At 42.1% G+C, this 24,112-nt stretch overlaps 1 protein-coding gene across 4 annotated transcripts in view; it reads left to right on the top strand.

The window, feature by feature from the left end:
- The window catches only part of adgra3 (adhesion G protein-coupled receptor A3), a 148,514-nt gene that overhangs the window by 117,514 nt on the left and 6,888 nt on the right, over positions 1–24,112 (top strand). For all 4 annotated transcript variants that reach the window (XM_037758705.1, XM_037758704.1, XM_037758706.1 and 1 more), the window contains 10 exons: positions 7,319–7,390; positions 13,568–13,639; positions 19,106–19,177; positions 19,289–19,360; positions 20,291–20,451; positions 21,105–21,318; positions 21,459–21,623; positions 22,444–22,645; positions 22,782–22,931; positions 23,403–23,561. In XM_037758705.1, the coding sequence (XP_037614633.1) occupies positions 13,584–13,639; positions 19,106–19,177; positions 19,289–19,360; positions 20,291–20,451; positions 21,105–21,318; positions 21,459–21,623; positions 22,444–22,645; positions 22,782–22,931; positions 23,403–23,561 (1,251 nt within the window). In that variant the 5' untranslated portion in view covers positions 7,319–7,390; positions 13,568–13,583. The remainder of the gene's footprint in view (positions 1–7,318; positions 7,391–13,567; positions 13,640–19,105; positions 19,178–19,288; positions 19,361–20,290; positions 20,452–21,104; positions 21,319–21,458; positions 21,624–22,443; positions 22,646–22,781; positions 22,932–23,402; positions 23,562–24,112) is intronic.

The following is a 24,112-nucleotide window of genomic DNA, read 5'->3' as shown; positions in this document are numbered from 1 at the left end:
GCAGCCGGTAAGCAGCACACTAACGTACGGAGGTGTCATTGATTTACATTATGATGCGTTCAGGCTGAAGGTGCGAAGGTAAATTATAATGTTATGATGTGTTCAAATTTAATCTTGTAAAATGTATTTTTTTAGAGAAACTAGAATAAATCCAGTTGTTTGAAGGAGATGTTTTCCCAGCAATATAAAATAGATAATGGATACGGAAGTCTTTTGTTTTTTTACCGTGGCATCCAATCTGGATATTGAGAATCGTGGAATTTCACAGGTACTGGTATTGATGACTACATTTCTGTGAACCTGACATCCCTAACTGGTGGCAATATAGTCCCCTTGTTATATGGATGTTTTTCAATTTGTGTGTTGCCACGCCTTGTTGTATAGTGTGTTAATTAAAGGCCTTGGCAGAAACGGTAGTATAAGCTAGGTGTGATTACTAGAGACCCATTCCATTCATTATACCTGCCCCCCTCCTTTGTACTGAAGATTTCCTGTTTTCCTCTTCAGGGGTCTGGATTCTACTTTCAATCAGGCTTTTCAGAGAACACAAAAAAAGAGATTTGAACCACAAGCACACTTCTTTTAGAAACCTCTCAACTACCCTTTAGGCTTTAGTGAACTTATTGAACCACTGGGATAATTGTTTTGACTCCATGCCAGAAAAATGTAGCCCAGATACTCTTTACTCTTACCTGCTCCTTTTATTTTAACCATGCCCATCTGTACATGAGCAGTTACACTAAGTTTTACCAGACTTAAATGATTGCTGGTACTAGTTTACCCTGCGATAGAGTGTGTGTAGATATCCAGTGCAGCTCTGCTCTGAATGCCTCTCTGGTAGAGGAGAAATGAGTGATGCATTCCCCGCATTTGTGCTCTCCAAATGATACCGCATGCCGAAGTAATCCGAGAGGAAATGACACAAGCGTGTTTACAGCTGGCCTGTCCTCCCATGTTAACGCAGGCCTCGGCTAAAATACGAGGGCTTGAATTTAACCTTTTGCGTCACACGGGAGGATAAATCAGGCCTGTGTTGAGTAGCCTACATGGGTGTGTACATGTTTATTTCTGTGGATCTGTGTCAGTTTCAGCCTACATACCCATGCAGGCAGGAACTGGCTTTATTTAAGCTTTCTGTACTCACCCGGCTCGTATTTCTTTTTCAGGTCTTGTTTAGTGTAATCAGGATCCTTTTCACAGGGAGCACCTGGGTTGGACAGTGCAAATAAGCGCACCTGGTTTTGGCCTCTACAGAGCAGCACAGGATTAATGTCAGGAAGAAAGCAGGGATTTCCTCCCTTGCTGCAGGAAAAAGCATTCACGGTTTGATGACACATTGGAGTGCAGTAAACGGTCTTGTTTCACAGCGGAGCAAACTGGCTGTTAGGGTTACATTCCAGCTGGTTTCTTTGGGACTTCACTTCGTTCAGGCTTCAGGCGTGTGGAGAAGTTTCCCTTCGGATTTCAGATTTTCGAAATCTTGTGGTAAACACAGACACGTCAGTTTGGTATGCGTGATCAGCCCTTATGTCAGTCATCTCTAATGTTGGTTCTCCCATCTCCCCAACATTAAAACGGCTACTATGTCATGCTGGGAGCCCCTTGAAGTGTTTGTGTAACTAGAACACAGGTGCCTGCTGTCATCCATGTCCTCAGAGGATTTGTTTTTGCAGCCATTGGTCTAAAAAGGAATGCTCCTGCGTTTTTCATCATTCTGCGGTGTTTTCTGAAGAAGGCAAAATCCCTCTGACAGCTGCACATTTAGTCAGTTCGCAGCCTTTAATTTCACAAACCTGTTGAGCTTTGACTTTGCCAGGTTTGCCCCGAGTCTCATTTAATCCCAGACAAAGCAGTTCAGTTTAGTGCGTATAGACATGAGGTAAGGCTGTGCAATGCCTTCTCGTCAGCGTTAACTCATCTGCTTTTATCCTGGTGTTTGCATGGTGGATCATTGTTCCATTCCGACAGAGAGCTATAAGGCGAATACCTTGCTCTAATGACTTGGCCTGGTGGATGTTGAAAGAGGATATTGCGAGGCCTTCTGTTCGACTTAAAAGAATGAAGGGCCAATCAAAAGTGATGCCATTGGGCCCAAAATGACTGTTTCCTATAGACTTACATTGGGAAAGAGACGTCTGTAACTTGGCGGATCATTTTTTTTTAGTCAAATCAACTTCCCAGTGCGAACACTTGAATAGCCCTTATTTAAATCATTGGGTCCTAAAAGTTGTAAAATTCCCTAATAGTCGAATCTAGAGTTATTTTCCTTCCTCCGTTCATGTGAATGAGCCCAAGACCGCGGCTGGACCGAGAGCTGGGAGGCGGGGTTAAAGGAAACGCTACTGCGCTTGCTCAATGGGCCCAATGGATGCCCAAGCTTGCCGGATGATCCAGGTACTTTATCACTTGGCAATCGAGCCATTTTGGCTTCATGTACCAACTGAGCAACTTTCATAGCAATGAACGGGATCCTGTCTCCAACGCCGTATCCAGCTCTCTTTATACATCCATGGCAATAACAGCTTGTACGGCAAGTGTCCTTTTTTACCTTGCCCCACGCAAGTGAATCCCTTTTAAAGGACTTGATGTTACATGTAATAGAAAAATCCTCATGGCAGAGTTTTCTACCCTTTCTCAAATAAATCCAAATACTGCAGAAAAATATACGGATCATTATTGGAACTAGAAAGTGTTGGATAACCGCAAGAATTACCTTGGCAAATCGCAGCACCTCAGTCATTGGACTGGTTCCCTTTTCCACCTGAACTGGGGCCCACTTTTCCATCCACTATATTCAGCGGAGGTCACTCTAGAAGGGTTTTTATGAGCTCAACTGCAGCCTGAAACTTATTTGAAAACCCGTTGAAGGGTTGCAGCTCTCCGCTCATGGGAGTTCTTTGTCTAAAAGCCTCCTGAGCATAAAGAAAGTGTTAAGAGAGCACCAGTTGGCTCTGTCCTTAAACCGCTATGTGCCTGTGAAGGGGAGTGTGTAGTGGCTTCTCTGGATGTGTGTGTGTGCCTACAGCCAGTGGCGGGTATTTTCTTTTAGTGAAATTGAAACTCCCTTTGATAGTGTCATATTTACTCACTTCGAAGGCGAGATGAAATTTAGGCCAATGCATTTCATACTACTCTATGACTGAGAGTAGAAATTCTGGATTCAGACGCAGCGTTTCCATAAATGTCGTTGAGATTTATAGCATCGGTATCAGGAGACAGGATGTGAGATTTGGTGGGATCCCCCTGCAGCTTGTTCCTGGCTCGAGCTCAAGCAGGTCTTATCTATGCATCAAGATAAGGGAGACTCCCCTCCTCCGTCGTTTGAGGCCTAGCCTGAAGAAATTCCATATACAGTTCTTCAGTCTGGAGTCCTCAGGCCGACGTCTAGAGACAGACAGTAAGGAAGCAGACGGTCTAGTTACAGACGTCCTGAGGGCGGTGGAGATATGGTTGGTTAAATAACCATACAAATTTGAGGCTTTGCTATGTATATTGCCTCTATAGTCAGCAGTGGCATTTCTTTCTTCACCAATGCAAGTGTAAAGAAGACTTCGACTTTGCAGCCGAAGCAGTTTCCAACATACCGAGGTCACACTGACTGTCATGAGGGAGAGGGAGGGACGGGGTTAGTGAAGGAGCGTAACTTAAGGCATGCAAAGAAGGGAGGGATGGAAAGAGGGCAGGAAAAGGGCTCATGACTCTCAGGAGAACTCTCTTTCACAGATTTATTTTTGACGACCCGTAGAGTCACAAGGCTGGAAATGTGTATTTATGCAGCGACACTCGAATGACTCCCAAGACGTGTTGTTTAGAAAATTCATAATCTATTCTGTAAACCTAATTATACAACTTTCCACGAAGATAAAAGGCCTGTTTGTGCAGTATGCAACCTCAAATGACTTAATGTTGGTGAGGGTCTATTTGTGACAACTCTACGTCTTTGCTAATAAACCTTTCCTGTTTGGTAAATGTTTTCACAATTTGCCATACTTTTCTGTCACCACGTTAGGTAATTTAGCAGTATTTCTGCCCTCTTTGTACTTCTGTAAATTGGCTTACAATGCCATATATAAAAGGTGCTTGTTAGGCCAGAAATAAAGATGACAGATATGGTGCAAAGGAGGTCATGTGGCTCAGGTCTTATCTGTTTGGTGGCACCTGGAAGTTGTTCGACATCTTCCAAGTCGTGTTCATATACTTCATATACGTTTACAATCTAATTTTTACTACAATAACATTTTGTCGTCCTGATTTTTGAGTTTTTCCTCATCTGAATCGAAGGGTCTAACGATGGAGGGCGTTGCATTAAGGGTGTAAAAAAATATCGAAAATATCGCAATGTTATTTTTGTGATACTGTATTGATTCTCAAAAACAGTATTGATTTTTAATTAATCGTTTACATGCAAAGATGAACTCGGTCAATACTTTATTTCATTTGCAAAGAGATGTGCGCACTCAGTGTATGTGTCCTCTCAAAGTGGTGCTATGATGTTGGATGTTACAGAGACTGTGATGAATGCAAATGCAGATCCCACTGTTCTGATTGTATAAAAAAAGTGAACTTTTCTTTACTCAGATTTTATGGATATGGTGCTGTGTTCTTTATACTATGACAGTTTTTCTAAATTTGGATTATAAAAAATTGCAATATATCGCAATATATTGAATCGTAACCCCTGTATCATGATATGAATCATATCGCCAGATTCTTGCCAATACACAGATACAGATTGTAAAGGCAAATGTGTGATATTGGACTACATAATTGACTGCTAATTGTCATCCAACTGTCACTGAGTCATTACCTTAAAGCTGCAGTGGGTAGAAATGGTTATTATGGATTTTTTTGCCCAATGATGCCAAAAACATTCTGCCTCCTGCAGGTTCAATTTCTGGTGCATCAGTTGCCAACCCTGTCAGCCAAACGTTATGAGCTTCCCCAAACTGGTATTAACTGCAGTTCTATGTTTTGCAAGGTGTTTTCGTGCTCTCTCTATATATTATGTGGGTCGAGTGCCACATTCCTTAATTCACACAGGCCTCGTGGTAAATGCATCCCGTCGGTATGCTAACTATTCTGCAATATAAATGAGACTTCTGTGACCACAATCTTGGGAGGCCCAGCGCGTCTGCCTATATCATCAGATCATATGTACACAGGCAGTGATAGAATTTGCAGCCTTGTACATCACCATGTTTTAACATCTGCCATTTCAGCATTCAGAAGCCCGTGAAACACAGGATCCATTTGTGCGAGCACTCTCTCTCTCTCTCTCTCTCTCTGAGCGGCAAGGAGCCAAAGCAGCAAATCTCCAATGAGTCTCCACTGTCCAACCCTGTAATAAAACAACCCCTCAACACCCCATAATGACTCCAATCTGGCCCCGGGTTGTGGGTGCAACTAGCGTGTATGTCACCCCACCACATCCCCTCCCAAGCTGGCCAGAAACACATGCTAACCACAAGTCCCTGCTTGGGTTTTTCTGCTGGGAGTTAACAGTGCTATTGATTCCCCAGATCCTTTGGGAGTAGTTTGGGGGAGAAAGACGGGAACTCTCAGGGACTTTAGGCTCAGAAAGTGGAGCTTTACTTTGCAGCTTGGTATGCGGTGCACGGGGTATAAACTGGATAATAAAATCTGGTTTATTACCCAGGGAGGAAGCAATCAAGAATTCACACTTGGATTAGAAGTTTTTCAAGCTTTTATTTTTGTGGTGATAAAGTTTTCTGACCTTTTCTTTTACTTCTTTTGTTGCTTGTATTGAAGGATATAAGGAATACCTCAGGCTACTTCTCATTATCTACATTGTGCACATTTGTGGCCTTGTATCGCATTACATTTAATCCGGTGTTAGCTGTAAATATGATTGATAAGTTCTTTGTGGAACACTTAGCTTTTGCCTGGTATGTAGACTTTGGATCTTTGTTCGGGTGTCCTTCTATAAAATACTCTGACAGCTCCGTTTAAAGCTGTAACCCTAGGTGAAGATATGGTTGGTTTTGTTTACTATGCTGTTTGTACAACTTTGTGTCAGTTCATGGCGAGATTTAAGCTGACCTTGTGTTTGGTCAAAAACATGGATTTCTTATTGTTCTTATTTCATTTTGGTTCCTTATCGTGGCGATTTACGAGAACAACACAGTATCACCAGTGAGTCATTGCTGCTACAGATCAGATCATGATGCATTTACCTGTTAAAGTCAGACAGAATGATCACTCTTTATCTCGTTTTGGCTAACTGTCTCGAGAGAGCGCAGATGCTGCCAATTTAACATGAAAGCAAATACCCGGCTGACGTTCAGGTTGTTTTTCTTCTGATCTCTTCCTGGTGGCGGGGAACATTCTGTGACTGGGAGCTCAGAGATGCAAGAAGACACAGAGTGACATTTAATATTGTCATCTGTCTACAAGTGGCAGTATGGCATCCTTTCTCTTGTTGTTGAAGAAGAAACTAGATCCTTTTGAATCCACTTTCACGATTTAATTAACACACATTCCTAGTACTGTGGCAGGTTTTCTATAATGCAACGTGTTATTTGGCAAATTAAATGTAGGCCTATTAGATTGGACTTGGTGTGATAAATCGACAGAAACACTTTAGCTGCCAACAAAATGTAACATAAGATGCGGAATATGACATGGCTGTTTTTGGTGCCACTAGGGATGCACCGATCCTACTTTTTCTGTCCCGATACTGATAGCGATACCTGGGCTTTGGGTATCGGCCGATACCGAGTACCGATCCGATACCAGTGTTTAATTAATCAGCTGTATGCCTCACTGTGTGGATGTGACCTGGGATCATTCTTTTATGTGCACGGCAACATCAGACTTGACTTAAACATTGCTTTTTTAACTTTGTAAAACAAAATGTAACAAATAAATAGATATGAATTTAGTGAATTGTTATTATTATTAAAATAATAAATCGTACACCAACAACTTGGCAAAACAAATCTTCAAAATGAACAGGAATTACAGTTCAGGTGTAAACCTTGTTAATGCAGCAACAAATTGGTCAAAACTTAAGCATGAATTCAAATTCCGGTATATAGTATATAAATACAGAATTGAATAGATCGGCCCCATTGTCCCCGATATCTTAATCAGCTGTTTGAGTGAGTATTTGCCCGATACCTGATCCGATATCCGGGCATCCTTTGGTGCAATAAAATACATTTTGATGTCAAGACAACAGAAATATTGAAACATATTGAAACATTTTTGGAGACTTTATTCACATGATGTACTATTAATTTCAGTAGTTGTATTCTTTTCTGTGACTTTGCATTTATACATATTCTTCTCCCCACAGGATTCTAAACAACAATAAAATTCAAGAGCTCAGAAATGGATCCTTCTTCGGATTGTATACTTTGGAAAAATTGTAAGTATTATTATTATTTTCCCCTTTCTGCTAGTGATTTGCGTGAGCATTAATTTATCTATATTTACAGTCATTCCTAAACATGTTTTTGTTGATGTTTCCAATGCATTTTAAAGAAAAAACATGCCTTAGCAGTTGAAATTTGTGCTTCAAGATAACACACTAAAGAAAATAAATAATCTTAGCTTTTAGAAGTGATGTTTTCCATCGTTCAAAGCAGATATTTAGGCTGTATATATCCGTGAAATATCACCAATGGACTTCCCGATGGTGGGGCTTTTTGTTGTCAAATATTTTCACAATATGTCACGTTCTGTCTACTAGTGTATTAAAAGGGCCCATTCATCACTCCACAAGTGACGCTGGGGCTTGTGGAGTAGGTTTGTAAAACAGATGTTGGCCTCATGCCAGTGGAACATCCAGGTCATAGAAAATGAGTAGGCCCCCACACAGCACTTAGCCTCAGTCAAGATTATCAGTCTATATAGTGGAGGACTGGAGATGGTACTAGAAAAGGCTAATTATAGGTATAGCCCCTAGGGTTGGTTGGTTGTTGTCTGCCTGGTGACATACTCTCAACGTACAGCTGCTTGGTTATTCTGGGGATGGGGCCCACTTTCTCAGTAGTAGTAGAGTAACGTATAGGCAACCTCAAGATACAGTAGTATTTACCACAGGCTGTTAAGTCTTTATCTGGAGGAAAACCTTTGACTGTGGAAAAGAAGTGAAAGGAGAAGGAAATTAGTCCTAGATGGTGAAGACATTTATTGGTCTAGTCATGTATGCTCCATGAGATTCCTCGAACAATGGAGATATGTCGTCCATGCCATGTGACTCTCTGACTTTGGAGATTGGAATGTCATCACCCGTGTTTCCTTCCTACAGAGATTTCAAGAAAATGGCTCTGGGCCCTCCACGTATGGGCCACGGATGATTTATCACTCCGGAATGGCTTCATGCAGATAAAATAACCAGACCTTTAATGGCCGTGCTTTTACCCAAGGCTACAATAACACATGACTGCATTGATATGGAATTCTAAGGGCATGTTTCCCCTGTCAGTCCTCTCGGTCTGGTGTAAAAAGACCAGCAATGGAGAAGGTATATGAGGCCAAACCCATTTAGCCTTGAGGTATCAGTTCAGAATGAAGATTTAGGTTAAAATAAGCCCCTAATCGTCTGATATAATTGATCGCTGATGCCCATTGATTTTATTCTTCACAGAAAACCTACAGACTTCCTGTTTTTCTAGGCAATACTTTCAAGAAAAATCTATATTTTCAGGGCTGTTACAGATAGATTGAAGATACTGTCATCATATGAAACCAGAAAACTTAAAGAATCCGTTGGTGCCAACCATGGAATAGCTTGTTGCAAAGGAGGCTAAATAATGCTCCAAACTTGTGCTAAATTTTGGTGGTGAAAAACTGGCTTGTCCATTTTCAAAGGGGTCCCTTGACCTCTGACCTCAAGATATGTGAATGTAAATGGGTTCTATGGGTACCCACGAGTCTCCCCTTTACAGACATGCCCACTTTATTAAAATCACATGCAGTTTTGGGCATGTCATAGTCAAGTCAGCACACTGACACACTGACAGCTGTTGTTGCCTGTTGGGCTGCAGTTTGCCATGTTATGACTTGAGCATATTTTTTATGCTAAATGCAGTACCTGTGAGGGTTTCTGGACAATACATGTCATTGTTTTGTGTTGTTAATTGATTTCCAATAATAAATATATTCATACATTTGCATAAAGCAAGCATATTTGTCCACTCCCATGTTGATAAGAGTATTAAATACTTGACAAAACTCCCTTATAAAAAAAATGTGTGATTAATTGCGATTAACTATGCGCAATCATGTGATTATTCACAATTTAATATTTTAATCGATTGACAGCCCTAATATTTTGTGCAAAAAAACATGCAGAATTGTTATGACTAATACAATTGTTTTTGTCCTTGGACCTTGCTGATACTCCCTTTTATTTAGTAAATTATCGGTATAAAGCACCTGCAGAATTTCTTCCTATGTTCATCTTGTGGTCATAATTTGTTGTTTTAATTTTAGCCCTGCATGACTTTTATTGAGTTGACTCCCATTTTGATAAGACAGATAGTTTATAGATATGCAGGAGCATTCCCAGTTGGCTCTTGAATTGGGTCAAAGGTTAGTTTTTAGAGCTCGGGCCGAGAGGAAACACAGGAGGCCGTGTGCTGAATGTGTAAAAAAAAAAAAAACAATACATAGAAAGCCCTTCTGTGCTTTGTCTGTGAATAACCAGTTGATTTGGTTATAAACTTTGTCTTTGCATCAATCCACAGGCAAGTTTACCTCCAAAAGCAGCTCCCATTGTCCCTCAGAGAGACCCCACCCCACTCCCGTCCACCCTCAACCAGTGAAGCGAGATCACTCGATGGCTTGCTTGCTTTTGTCATTGTAATGAGGCCAAGCCAAGGCCAGAGGTGTTAGCGGTACGATTCCCAAACACACTCTGAATGCTGAAGCCTCTCCATCTCTGAAATATCCCTACACCCTCCCTCCCACCTTCAATCACACACCCCCCGTTTCTCCACTAACTCTCGAGTCTGTTTGAATGAGCCGAGGCTCTCCATCTTGCCTTCCACCCCTCCTTCCTCCTGCCTTTTTTTTTTTTTTTTTTTTTGGTCCACAAAGAAAGTCTCCCTCATTTGGACTGTGCCTGTATGCAGTGGTGAAGACTGAGACAGCAGCTGGCTGTGAGTGCCAGAGAAGGGGTAGAGAATTGATTACGCCTATCCGGCGCTCTGCATGAAATTGCAAAGTAACTGTGGAGACCGCTGTGTTTTGTCGGGGCCAAAGGTGCCCCTGCTTGGAAATAAGCCACACTGAATCCCCATTATCACTCTCCTCATAGAAATAGGAGCCAAGCTAGGCGACCGTCACATGCTAATTCCTTGCTAAATCCGTTGCTGTGGAGGAATGCTTATTGTGGAATACAGAGCTAAAGGATAACGGCTGCAGTGTGCAGTGTTTTCTGAAGAATTGATTGTTGTCTATTCACGAACACTTAGGGGAGTTAAGTATGTAAGCAAGTAACGCATTACATATAAAGTTAGTTTGAAATGGATGTTGCAGTACTGCTTTTACCAAGTGCACCTTTGAAAGGAGGACATTGTTGACAAAGCTGTAATTTACCGAATCAGTGGGATTAAAGCAAGATGGTAACTTTTTTCTTTTAACAAATAAATAGTTTAATTCTAATGCAATAAAATGCACCCTTGCTCAATTCAATTACACTCAGTAATTGTGTTGCTACAGCCTTACTTGGTCTGGTATGACCAGAAGCTTATAGTGGCTAAGGTTAGCTAATGTTTGCAAACTTTATATAGATATATATATTTCTCTGTAATTGATATTAGTGAGTTAGTTATCTGACTTAAAGCCAGTCTCACCAGTGCTGCTAAAAAATGCTAAAATATAACAGTAGCAGTACAGAGGCGTAATAAAAACAAGAAAACTGCCTAAGTAATGCGAGGAACAAAGCTGTATCCAGCTCAAGTTTGCTAATATTATAAATGTATTGAATTGAGTAAGGGTGCGTTTCATTTGTAACAGAAAATTTGGTTAGTTCTTCTTTCAGAAGTTACATAGTCTCGCTTCAAGCTGGATTTTTGCAGTAAGTTTGTACAGGTGAGAAGGACATATTGTTTTTGGGTTCTGTAGTTATTGTATTAATTATCTATTAACAAGGAGCCATCCATCACTCTTTGCAACTGGAGGCTTGTTTAACACACGAGTTACTCTCCTCAGTGGGAATGTCAGCGTCATGCCAGGAATCCTCCATATATACATAACCCTCTAGCAGAAAAGGATGCCAAAAACAAGCTTGAACTCCCAATTCACTAATCTTTACTCCATGTCACATGTGTTTTAATGAATAACACCTTTGGAAGACCGTATGTGTGCCCCTAGAAATGGCAACAACTGAGATACCACCCGTTTAAGAACAGCTCTGGAACACTCGGGGAAATATTCAGCCAGCTATTTCAATTTGAGCGTGACGAGAAAAACCTGGCATTTTTCTCTGCAGATAGATTTAAAAGGTGCCGTGTCACGTGCGGTCAGCGGTCTCTGGAAACTGAAGTGCAGCTATGGACGGTTAAGCATGGACTGGTTCTCTCCACATTATTTTATCCACAAGTATTCAAATATGAGAGAATTACGGTGCTCTTTTTTTTGTCATTAGTTGTAGTGGTTACTGCGGACAATTTAGCGGGCTTCCCAGTGTGACTGATGGCTGAACTGTGAAGACCGCCTGCAGATATCATTCAGTAACGCTGTCCTTTAGAATCAGTTAAAACTTACTTAGATATCGAAACTTTACATCAAGAAAAATTTGCTTTTCACTTTAATAAAATGGCGTAAAAACTTTGAATAGAGTAAATGTAATTCTCATGTTTGATAAACATTAATGTGTATATCTGTCAGAATTCAACAGTATTGATAGTGACATAGTTCTCTGTTAAACCTAATTTTGTGGCTAGCACATCTGACCAGTGAGTCAGACCTGGAGAGGATGAGCTGATGTTGTTTGTGTCCTACTTTCCTTCAACTCAAACAACTGCAACTCCAAGCATACATGAAAGTAAATTAGCCTCAAATCAGTAGACTCAACATGACCCTCACTGGCTATGAAGGTCTCGTAAGGACGTTTTTGGATTTCTTTGTCCTGCCTTCTCATTTGTCTCTCAACACCCGAGCACAGAGTAGCCAGCTCTGCTAGCTCACATCAAAAGCTTTAACAAGCAACAGGTTTTTTTTTTGTCTATGACTTATCTATGGCCACCTACCCACCTTCAGATGACAGCTCCTCCACATCAAACGGCCAGAGTTACCCAGAGGCCCTTTGTGTGGGTTCAGGTGGCGACTAGAAAGCCTCCTGAACCTCTACTGTAATGAGTGACTAGGCAGTGCCAGCGCAGGTGAGCGCTGCAGGAATTCTGCGACCGCAAGCCTTTGAACCTCAGGGGAGGGAGGTCTGAGTGTGCGTGCGTGTGCGTGTGCGTGTGCGTGTGCGTGTGTGTGTGTGTGTGTGTGTGGGGGGAGCCACAGAGCACCTTTGAGGGTCAGGTTGTCAATGACAGCGGCTGTGTATTAATAATTGGTGGTTGAGGTCGGTGGAGGACAGGCCAGATGTTCCAATTGGATAGAAAAAGAAATGCATGTATGCAAGATATTGTATGCTCCACTGTGTATATTGTAGCCATATTATTATGGACGACAGTGAAGTTGTATCATTATGTTCTTAGGATGGTAATCCAAGTCTTTCCTCGCCACTTTCCATGTAATTAGAATATGTAAGTCTGCAGGATGCTCGACTCTTACCTATAAGAATGTCAATAAAATGCTTAAATGTATAATTAGCATGAATCACATCCTATGCGTCTTATAACATGCTATTTTTGCAGGGTTGTGTATCAATAATGATTATTTGAATTTGTCAATTAATCTACCAATTATTTTCTTGATTAAAGCTAGGATAGGTAATGTGTTTTAGAAACCTTTTTTTGTTATATTAATGAAATTCTGACAAAAAAGAAAGAAGAAAAAGATCATCTGGTACCTGTGGCTGCCGCAGGACTGTAATAATAAGCTGTAATAAGCTCCTCATTATATGTTTACGTTCATCATGATAATTTTGGGGGTGTTGGCTTTGGAGGGAGGCCTGAAGGGACGGGCTGACAGTATTGCTGAATAGATTTAGCCACTTTTGGAGCTAGTGCTGCAAGCTACTTTCGTTGGAAAAGAGTTGGCAACACTGGGCTCGGTTTTTCGGTTGGATACTCAAAATCTAGCGTACTCTTGCTGGTTTCTCCATTGTTGCTGATAACAGTTTTAAGGTACAAAATGTCTGTAAATTGTGGAAAATAAATGCTCATCACAAGTACCCAAAGGTGATGCTGACCAGTTTTCAGATGTCTGGTTTTGTGACCAACATCCCAAAACACAAAGATATTTAGTTAACTGTCATAGGAGAGTAAGACAGGTAGAAAATTAGTTTTGAAGCTGGAACAAGTGAATCTTCATCTTAATTTTCTGTTGTTTGATGATCGACTAATCGCTGCAGCTTTACTAATTTGTTGCTGTTTGAATTGCTCCTGAAAATTCTCTCTTTTTTTTTCTCCCCCCACAGGGACCTGCGGAGTAACATGATCAATCGCATTGAACCGGGCGCTTTCCTCGGATTGCCAGCGCTCAAAAGACTGTGAGTTGTGGTGGAGCTTCTGCAGCCTCACTGTCTCTTTAATGTGGTTTCTGCAAGTGTGTGTGTGTGTGTGTACTCTACATTCACTCATATATAGCCCCTCTGGGGTTTCACTGAGGTGCTCTTTTATTATTGCAACCAAAAGATCTAAAATCCAGCTTTTTTTTCCTTTTTTTTAAAGGCAGTTTGGAGTGCTTGCTTTAATTATTTGCCATGTGAGAATAGAATCTTGAGAGTGAAGAGACGCCTCTTGTTCGACGTGTCCCCCTTGCGATTATCTGTCATTTTGAAATGTGGTTAAAGCCATTTTTTCCTTTGGTATTTTAAATTGGTAGAACTGTTGCAAAAATATGTTGCGGTTCCAAAGCTTTAAACAGTCGGTGTAGTGTCTGGGCTGTGCAGGGCTGTTATTTCTAATCTCATTTATCATCTTTCAGCAATGATACAATCCTATATTGTGTATAAAGCAGCTGTTGTTTTGTATCTATCTATGCGATGTGTTGTGCGTGTTCTAGCAGGTCTGGAGTGTATCCAGTGTCCATAAGGGAGCATGGTCAAGCAGCAGTCTATTTCTATTGCCTTGTTTTCTCTGGCCCACTGCCAGACACCACTGCAGACAGCATGAGGCCTTATATACTTTCACACACCAGAGGAGGAGAAAAAGGAGGCGGATATATAAACGTGTGAATGTCATGTGATGATAATTTTGATATGCAGAGTCCATTTGGGAGATGTGGTGTGTAAGTTTTGGAGGTCAGAAACGGTGTACGCGAGTGTATAGTATATGTGTTTCTCTTTGTGTGTGTGTGTATGAGAGAGAGAGCAAGGACACAGCATGACTTGGAATCATCCGACAGCACCCGGCCGCTGCCAACACAAACTTGAGCTTGGCTGCTGCTGCGGAGCAATAAGAGCGAGACAGGAAGGCAGTCAGCTCCTTGGCTCCGACCTGGCCTCATTTCACCCTCCCCTCCTCCTCATCCTCACTGCATATTCAGGCCACACTCACACATTACTGTAGATTCACGCGTGCCTATATGTCTTCTGCATGTTAAAAATCAAAGCTTCCTTATCGCCCCTTATGATCTGCAACCTCACACGGATGTTTGTTTCAGAGTACAGTTTGGTTTTTCGCCGGAGGGCAACGATGTTTAATTGGCCCCACCGCCCGCCTCAGTTAATTTCAAAGGGTAGTTGTCACTCACTCGACTGTGAAAGGGAGGGGAGCGCAGAAAAAGAGAAGACGAGCGGAGGAGAGGATGAGGTAGTGCTGGACCCTGGGAATGTAAACACAGAAGCTCTACATCAAAGCTTGGCATCCACCGCTACACATCCACCCCTACATTTTTTTCCTCCACTTTTGGAAAAATGGGAGTGGAGTTAATTGGCAGCAAGAAGTACATAAAAATAGATTTTTACAAGTTTTTATATCATGGTTATTTGACATACCTTTGGCACATTTCTTTCTCTTTGTCCTTATCTTTGACTCTTACTTCATTTCCCTCCATCTGTGTGACTACCTCCCCCCCCTCCCCTCAGTACTGCTTAATTATATTTCTTCTCATTTCAAGACGTGCCATTTGGAGGGCCCATTCATCTTCTGTGTTTTGTCACAGAGCAGTGACGGGGGCATTTAAAGAGAAGGCTGCAGAAGTTTGGATAATACAGGTTCAACACTTCAAACACATTAGTCTTTTTGACACACTAGTTGTATTTAAGAAGCAGTTGTAGCATTGGAAAATATGGGTTTGGTAGTGTGGCTGAGCGACACTTGAGCTTCATGTATACTTCTGTGCCATACCTACTGCGGCAATGTGCGTAGGCTGAGTAGCTACGCCGTCGGCTAAGTCGCAGATGACATGCACCTCCTAAAAGATGGAACTAGAGATTGTTGAGAGTGAAGACACCGTGAAGCAAGTTGAAAAAAAGGCTCAGTTTTCTCCTCCTTTTCAGTAGCACACATCCAGCAAAGTCATGTCTACTGCAAATGTTCTGGTCACGGCGACCCCCACACACTATCACAGTGAATGAAACCATGTGACCTCCATGGGATAGTCTCATATTCAGTAATGGAACAAGTTGTTGATCATATCACAAAGTCAACGCAAGAATGTAAACACAGTTACTGTGGGGAATCTGATTAAAGCATGATATGTCCTGATCATGTGTGATGTATTCATCTAGCTTTGCAGTGGTGCATCAGCGGGAGAAATCAAACACTGAACTATGAATCAAAACCTATGTATGTTTCTACGGCGTGACTCAAATTATGTCCAACTTTTCTCAGTCCTTAAAGGGATAGTTTGGGTGTTTTGAAGTGGGGTTGTGTGAGGTACTTATCCGTAGTCAGTGTATTACCTACAGTAGATGACGGTCGGCATGTACCCAGTTTGGAGAAGCAGACAGGAGTAACCGCACGGAACCAAAGCAATGTGCTGCTGTGGAAGCGGGCCGGCAGCAAAACATATTTCAGCCACCTAAAAGAAAGGCCCACTTAAAAAAAAATCAATATCCCTTAAAGTGTAACGCTACATATAGGCTAAAGTGCGCCCGACCCGCCTCCAAGTGGGTTGCGGTGACGTCTCGGCAGCAGCTCTGTGTGTGGTTTGAAGTTTCATTTTTCTCCTGCGTCCCTGTTTGTACTTTCAGATATCTGCTTTATTTTACAGTTTCGCTTTCAGCTGCATAGGAATTGTGCTAAGTTGCTGCTAAACCCAACATTTTCTAACTTTGCTGCTTCATAATAAAAGCTTTTAAATGTAGATTTTAACAGGACTTTTATCGTGAAGAATTTATAGGAAATGAAATGTGTTTATCACTGAGTTAGCGGAGCTTTGTTAGCGGCTATTCTTTAATGAAAACAAGTCTATTAATACTGCAGGGAGGAAGAGTACAAGCAACGAAAATAACAGGGGACATTTATTGTGAAGAATATAGGAAATGAAAACCGTTTTACAGCTACTCCTTTGACCCCTAGTCACAGCCATGGTTACGCACACCTTCAAGTAGGGTAGCCCTGTTGTAATGGAGAAGCAAATCCATGCCGTGCTGGGCTAATGTGCCAAGCCAGCCTCTGTTATGTACACATTTATACCATTGTTAATTAAAACAATACTGAAAAATAAACTCTTCCTTGGATTTATAAAATAAAAAATACAGTCCACGTCAAGTTAAAGCAGTAGTCAGCTGGTCTCAGTCGTCTGGGTTTCTTTATTCGTGCTGGAGCTTGGATGAAGGGTGCACTGTCGGTTAAAAACAAGCATATCCCTTACTTCACTTTCCACTCAGTTCAAACACATTTCCACACATACAAATATATTCAAACGCCCCCCCCCCCGTCTCTCACAATGTACAGCACTCAATCCCTATGGACTGGTCAGGCCTCAGCCCTCTTTCCTCTGCATTCCACCAACAGCTGAACAGGCCCCGCTAATCACATCGGGGCTATTTTTGCTTCTGCCCCCTCGTATCGTTCACAACAACTTAAGCGCTGCACTGAAACAATCCTCCGGGCTGTTAATGTGCCACATGCTTGCGGTGGAAAAGAAACGTTTGAGATCAGTCTTAGGTAATGAATACTAGTAGTCGACTAAAAGCAGATGGGAGAGGAGAGATTCCTTACACGGTAAAAGTGAGTTAAAGTAATAACAGTATTCACCCTCTCGTCTGAAGTCCCTTGATGTAGCCGTAACTCTAGGATTTGAAGTGATATGAAAGTCTGTCTTCAGCTAGAGGAGCACCCCCCCAAACCCCTCCACCCGTTCACTTCCACTGTGTTATCCTTCCCCTGACACACAATGCTCGCACAAATTGGCAAGCCTGCAAAAGGCGGCTTTTTCCTCCTCTTCCAAGTGGAACTAATAACCTCACACAGTAAATTCCCCAGCTGGTACCTTAAGGACCAACACCAATAATTACATAAATGTTCGGATGTTAGCATATGCCTGACAGTCATTTTCCAGGTATGGCTTTGTGTCGGTATCGCATTCCTCGAGTCGAAGCACCCCGGGATACAGTTTAGCTGGTGGGTTGAGCTAATGATGTGTTCTTTCTCCCAGGCTCTTGTTTCTTTACTTGGCACTCCTCAATGATTGGATCATTCACAGAAGAATTATGTGTTGCAGCTATTGTGAAGGTGCTGGGATTTTTTAACCTTTTGAGTCGCTGTGACTATGGTTGCTTTAGATGTTGTCTCTCTGGGAAGTTATAGAGCTTAAAGTGAGATTGTTTGGATAAAAAAAAAAGCTATTTAGGTTTTGCTTTTAGCAATTTTAAAGGTGCACTAATATTTTTTGTCAACAATGGATCAAATGTTTATTTCCCTCATTTTACTTACCTTGTTAGTACAACAACTCTTTTAGTATAAAGAATAGCTTAATTGTGACAACAATGCTTTTTATTGCTTGTTGGGTGGGGTGTAGGGATGTTACGAGGACTGTACCAAGTCAATGCCAAAATTCGGAAAACGTGACCGTACTCGTTTTTCTGCAGGACCACAGGTACCGTCAGGTATATATGTGTTTGGGACTATTTTTTCCCTGATAATGCTACATTGCGAACAACAAATCTGTGTTGAAATCGGTAGGACGAGAGCTAGTTAACATTAGCTGTTAGCTCCTTGCAGGACTGTGCTGCTAACTGGCTCCTAACAGCTAACTAGTTAACTACTCATCCTGGCGTTCAACACAGCCATTGTTTTACGATACATTCAGTAAAAATGAGTACAAATTTCACTTTCGACTACTATATTTCTGGTATTGTGACCTCCCTCGTGGGGTCCCGACCCACGGTTAGGGAAGCAATATATCAGAGGATGTCGTATTTAAGTTCACCTGGAGCCTCCAGTGAACATTTCCTCTTTGCAGCTACGTCTATGTTTGCACGTTGAGTGTAATTCAAAGAGGCAGGATCAGTCTTTTTCCATGTTCGGTCGTGGACTCGCCTTTGATTCCTTCTGAAAGGCGTCAGGAGTCTCAGACACTTCCATCTGATGTTTGCCAGAAACATCATGTCAGGTCACATCCAGAGGAGAAACACACACCTTTTGACGTTTTCTGACGTTAATCACAGGCGATTAATCATCTCCCTGAGCGTTCCTCTACCTTTGATGTGTAGGTTCCCCCCCGGAGGCCCACACAGACACATTATCTAAAATCACCTTGAACGTTGTAAACCTGTCAGCTGAATTTTTTTTGGGATTCTTTGCCTCAACCCGTCTCTGTTAGAACTTTTTTTTTTTTTTTTTTCATAAACCCTGCTACGCTTTATCTCAGCGACGTCAGCATTTTTCTGTTTATCAATTTTTTTCTCATAATACAATCAGATTTTCGTGAGTTATCTTGTTGGAAAACATTCCCCGCCTTATTGCAGCTCACTAATTGATGGTCTTTTAGACCATTATAGCTGTCATGTTGTGTTATTTCTGAAATGTGGAAGAAATAAACAATTTGTTTCTGTGTACTACAGGGACTTGTCCAACAACAGCATCGGCTGTCTCAACGTGGACATCTTCAAGGGCCTCACCAATCTGATCAGACTGTAAGTCATTAGTATTTTTTATGAATACATGAAGTGTGTGCTATAACAGATATGTATATAATCATCTGCTTGTAATAGACTGGGATAAATAAGTGTTTTTTTTCTCTCCAGAAATCTTTCAGGGAACATTTTCTCTTCATTGGCTCAGGGGACGTTTGACAGCTTGGCGTCTCTGAAGTCATTGTAAGTGTGATAAGAAGCATGTTGCTGTGCTGAAATAACATGCAAGCATCATTGATGTCTGTATGAAAATGACTGCAATCTAAAGTGTTTTAACAAATGTTGTTTAAAGGGTCAGTGTGTAGCATTTCAGGGGATCTATGGCAGAAAAGGAATATAATAATATAATATAAAAACAATGTTTTCATTAGTGCATAATCACCTGAAACTGTGGCGTAACACATAGGTGCAGATCCTCTTCACAGAGTCTGCCATGTTGCACCGCAATGTTTCTACAGTAGCCCAGAGCAGACAAACTAAACACTGGCTCTAGAGAGAGCCTTTCGTTTTGGGCAACCTATGGTCTGAAAAGTGAGGCCAATGCGGAAGAACCTTAAACTTACATTCTTTCTAATAGCCAGCAGGGGGCGACTCCTCTGGTTGCCAAAAGAAGTCTGATTGTATAGAAGTCTATGAGGAAATGAGCCTACTTCTCACTTGATTTATTACCTCAGTAAACATTGTAAACATGAGTTTATGCTCTCAATCGCTAGTTTCATTTCGTAGATTATGGTCCCATTTAGAGTAAAATAGACCATAAAGCAGGGCAGGGCTACCTTGTTATTGACGGACCACTGAGTGTAGTCACGGTGACTACGTTCACTTTTTATATACAGTCTATGGTTTTTACGTTACCTGATGGCCACCGTAGTACTCCAACACGCTTCTGAATCTGCATTAACGTGAGCTGCAGAGTGCATAACTGTGGTCTTCAAAGAGAGGAGGAGTATTGAGTCAGTTGCAATCTGCAACCACAGCGCTAGATGCCGGCAAATCCTACACACTGTCCCTTTAAGTCATAAAATACGGCGGCAAAATCTCTGTTTTCCATCTGGCAAAAATGGCTGTTTGTCACTTAACTTGATATTCGTATGTGTTTCTATACATCCACAGGGAGTTTCAGACACCTTACCTGCTGTGTGACTGCAACCTGCTGTGGCTGCTGCGTTGGATCAAAGAGAGGAACATCGCGGTCAAGAACACCAAGTGCTCCTTCCCCCAGGCTCTCCAGGGCCAGCTCATTACCTCCATCAGGCCAGAGCTCCTCACCTGCGGTAGGGACACACACACACACACACACACACCTGAACTACACAGACATTTGCACACTTAAGTATATAGATTTGACACAGCAGAAAGATGTCACAGTAAAATAGTAGTAGTTTTAACACTCTGAAACTGAGCCATTTGTCATTTCAGTGACACTGTGTGATGTATCATTTGTCCAGTCCCAGACATTTTGAGAGGTTGAAATAAGTCACGTTGAGTTGTGACACAGATTGGGGTGTCAAAATGGTGCGCTGTCTCTTTAATTCTTCTATTTTGGTATCAGTGAGGCTGCTGGTGTTTGGGGAACAGGGGCTTGTGCAATGACACGGGAGATAAGGAAAGGGCTGCCCAGGCCAGCGCTGCCTTTGTTTGTACTTGCTCACGTCTTATCAGTTTGGCACTCATCACAGTGAGGGATTATGAAATACATGGCACAGATCTAGCAGGAGCCGTGGCCTGACATGAATGAGAAATTACCCAGAATTCAAAGCAGTGTTTCAGTTTCCCTTTGTGTCCAGAAAGTACCAAGAGTGAAACAAATACGGTAGTATGTTCAGAGAAAATGGAATTAAAAATGATTGGTGACAAATATGAACTAAGTAATAATGTTTTTTTCAGTGAGAAATGACAACCCGAATCCCTTTCTAACTTTCTCCAGATGCTCCACTGGAGCTGCCCTCCTTCCAGCTGACTCCGTCCCAGCGTCAGGTCGTCTTCCAGGGGGACAGGCTGCCGTTCCAGTGTCAGGCCTCCTTCGTGGCCGAGGACATGCAGGTGCTGTGGTACCAGAACGGCCGCATGGTGCAGTCCGACGCCGCCCAAGGCATCGTCATTGAAAAGCACATGGTGCAGAACTGCTCTCTCATTGCTAGGTACGGCCCTGTACATTCATGTTTATGCTAACTAAAGGTGGCGAGTCTGTCATCATTGGCATTATATGAGGAACATATTCACCGTCAGGCTGGCAGTTGTGTTCAGCTGTCTGATATTTCTCCTTCATGTCTCCCATCAGCGCCTTGACCATCTCAAACATTCAGCCTGGTTTTACTGGGAACTGGGAGTGCCGGGTCAGGACGAGCAGGGGCAACACCACCAGGACCGTCCACATTGTGGTGTTGGAGAGTTCTGCTGAGTACTGCGCTCCTGAACGCGTCTCCAACAACAAGGGGGAGTTCAAGTGAGTGCAGACACAGAGCTACTCACTTATACTAGTCGCCTTACGTATCAAGTAATTTATTTTATTTTACTTGCGTTCACATAAGACTTATAAAATCCAGGTAATGAAAAAATGAGAAATGTGACAGGAGAGGGTGTTTCCGTCTTGTTTGGCTGTTTTTATCTGTTTGAGTATTTAGCTTTATCTTTGTAAGGTGTCCTTGGCTGTCCTGAAAGCCCCCACCAAATAAAATGTATTATTATTTTTATTGTTAAGAAGCCACAGGCTTATACAACAGACCTCCCCTCAACATAAGGAGTTAAACAAACAATAACAAGAAAGAAAAAAACTAAACCTAAGCTAACATAATTTAGAAAAATACAACAAAAAATAAATGACAGCAAAAAGCATTTTTTTTTTTTTTTTTTTACATTTGATGTAATTTAGAGAGCTGTGTTTCACCCGGTTCCACTACTAAAAGTTGGTTATTTTTGGATTAAAATTGCACTTTGGGCGTTTTTTCATAAATAATAATGCAGGTTTTTAATTTGTTCATCTTACCTTGTAATTTGTCACATTTAATACTTAAATGTATACATAGATCCACTCACACAGTGAGTGAATATATATATATTTGAAGTGTTACATGTACAGCATGCTGTCATGTCAAGCACTTTGGCTCCCCCTTGTGGCCAAACATATAAATTACTTAAAGGCTTTAGCCATAATTGTTTCATGACTCTGTTGCTGTTGGTGTTTACAAAATAAGGACGCTGCATGTATCAGTTAATGAGGAATGGAAACAGCAGGACTGTGGTTTATTCTGCTCTTTTTATTCCAGGTGGCCGCGCACCCTGGCGGGGATCAGAGCCTACCTCCCCTGCAACAGATTGCCGTCGAGCGCGGGCACCTACTCGGGCAGCTCGGCCGATGAGCAGCGGGCGTGGCGCTATTGTGATCGCAAGGGGCTGTGGACGGAGGAGGACTACTCCCACTGCCAGTTCCAGAAAGATGTCACAAGATTTCTATACGTCATCAACCAGGTCTGGTCAATGAGACTCTTTCACTGCCTTTTCTTTCTCAATGTTTCAATATTAGTTCATCCTGCTTGTCCCTCTTTGCTTGGACCATTTCAAGTCAGACACAGACTAACTGTCTCTCCCTGTATCTCTCTGCTAGATGCCTCTGAACGAGAGCAACGTGGTGGCCAGGGCTCGACGCCTGCTGGTCTACACGATCGACGCCGCCAACTTCTCAGACAAGATGGACATCATCTTTGTGGCCGAGATGATCGAGAAGTTCGGCAAGTTTGTCGAGAAGTTCAAAGATGTAAGTGTGTCTGTGAGATTTTTTTCGAGCTCACTTGTGTTACCTCTTTCAAGGACAAATAGATTAATGCTCAACAGCTGCTTGTTGTCATGTTGTTTAATGAGAAAGGATGTCTTGTCACGACTTTCGGCACAGCTGTAGGCCAACAAAAAGAGAAGTTTTGAAAGTTAAGGAGCTCCTAGCATGTTGTAACTGCTGTAGGCAAGGAGCACTATAGTTTTAAAGTATATTAAAAGTTTAGTTTAGTTGTCTCCGATAGCCTCTTAGCTATGAGTCGCCCTCAAGCATGTGTTAAGTGCTGTTTGATACAAACAAAATGCTGGCTGAACATATTCACGTCCATTCAAGTAATTCAGAATATAAACCGTTGAGCTGCTGCTACATCTAGTGAGTCAATGTTTGTTTTCCTAGCTGTTGAATGCATCTATGTGTGTATTATTCACTCATGTCAAAATGTTTCTTGTCTCCCAGCTGGGTGAGGTGATGGTAAGCATGGCCAGTAACCTGATGCTGGCCGACGAGAGGGTGCTCTGGATGGCTCAGCGTGAAGCCATGGCCTGCTCCCGCATCATCGCCTGCCTCCAGAAGATTGCCATCTACCGTCTGGCCACAGCACAAGTCTACTCCCTGGTTAGTCCCGTGAACAACACTATGGGCCCTATTGTTTTTGGCGGTGCAGCGCTCTGACGGTTTAGTATTTTCCTTACCTTGACAGAAACATGCCAAACACAAAGGCCCCAGCCGGCCGGTGCTACTGTGCAGTGATTAGCTATCATCATTGTACAAATTAAATATGAACTCACACCATCTGCCTTTAACTTTAGATTTGTGGTGGTGTGTGTGTTAAAGGTAGAACATGTAATAGTTGTCGGTTTCTGTTTGTAAACACACGGCATTCAAAGCTGGCATTCGTCTCGGCTCAATGAGCGAGGGCGGGAGATCAGCGATGGTCTAGGGAGCTATAGAGTGAATGAAGAGAGGGAGCGCCGTTAGTGAGAACAAATCAGTGAATCACAGAAATAACGTGTTATTTTCTGATGGTTTCACGACAGTTACGTTCTAAAGCACAAATGAAGAACACCACAACTCCACACAACCCTTGGGAAGGTACCATGTTGCCAGATTTTGAATGAATGCAGCCAAAGGGCAGGCTTCTGTCTGCTGTGACTCAGTGCTGCTCT

Source organism: Sebastes umbrosus, chromosome 22, assembly GCF_015220745.1.
Source record: "Sebastes umbrosus isolate fSebUmb1 chromosome 22, fSebUmb1.pri, whole genome shotgun sequence".
Classification (NCBI taxonomy): domain Eukaryota; kingdom Metazoa; phylum Chordata; class Actinopteri; order Perciformes; family Sebastidae; genus Sebastes; species Sebastes umbrosus.
This window is presented reverse-complemented; position numbering and strand designations above follow the sequence as displayed.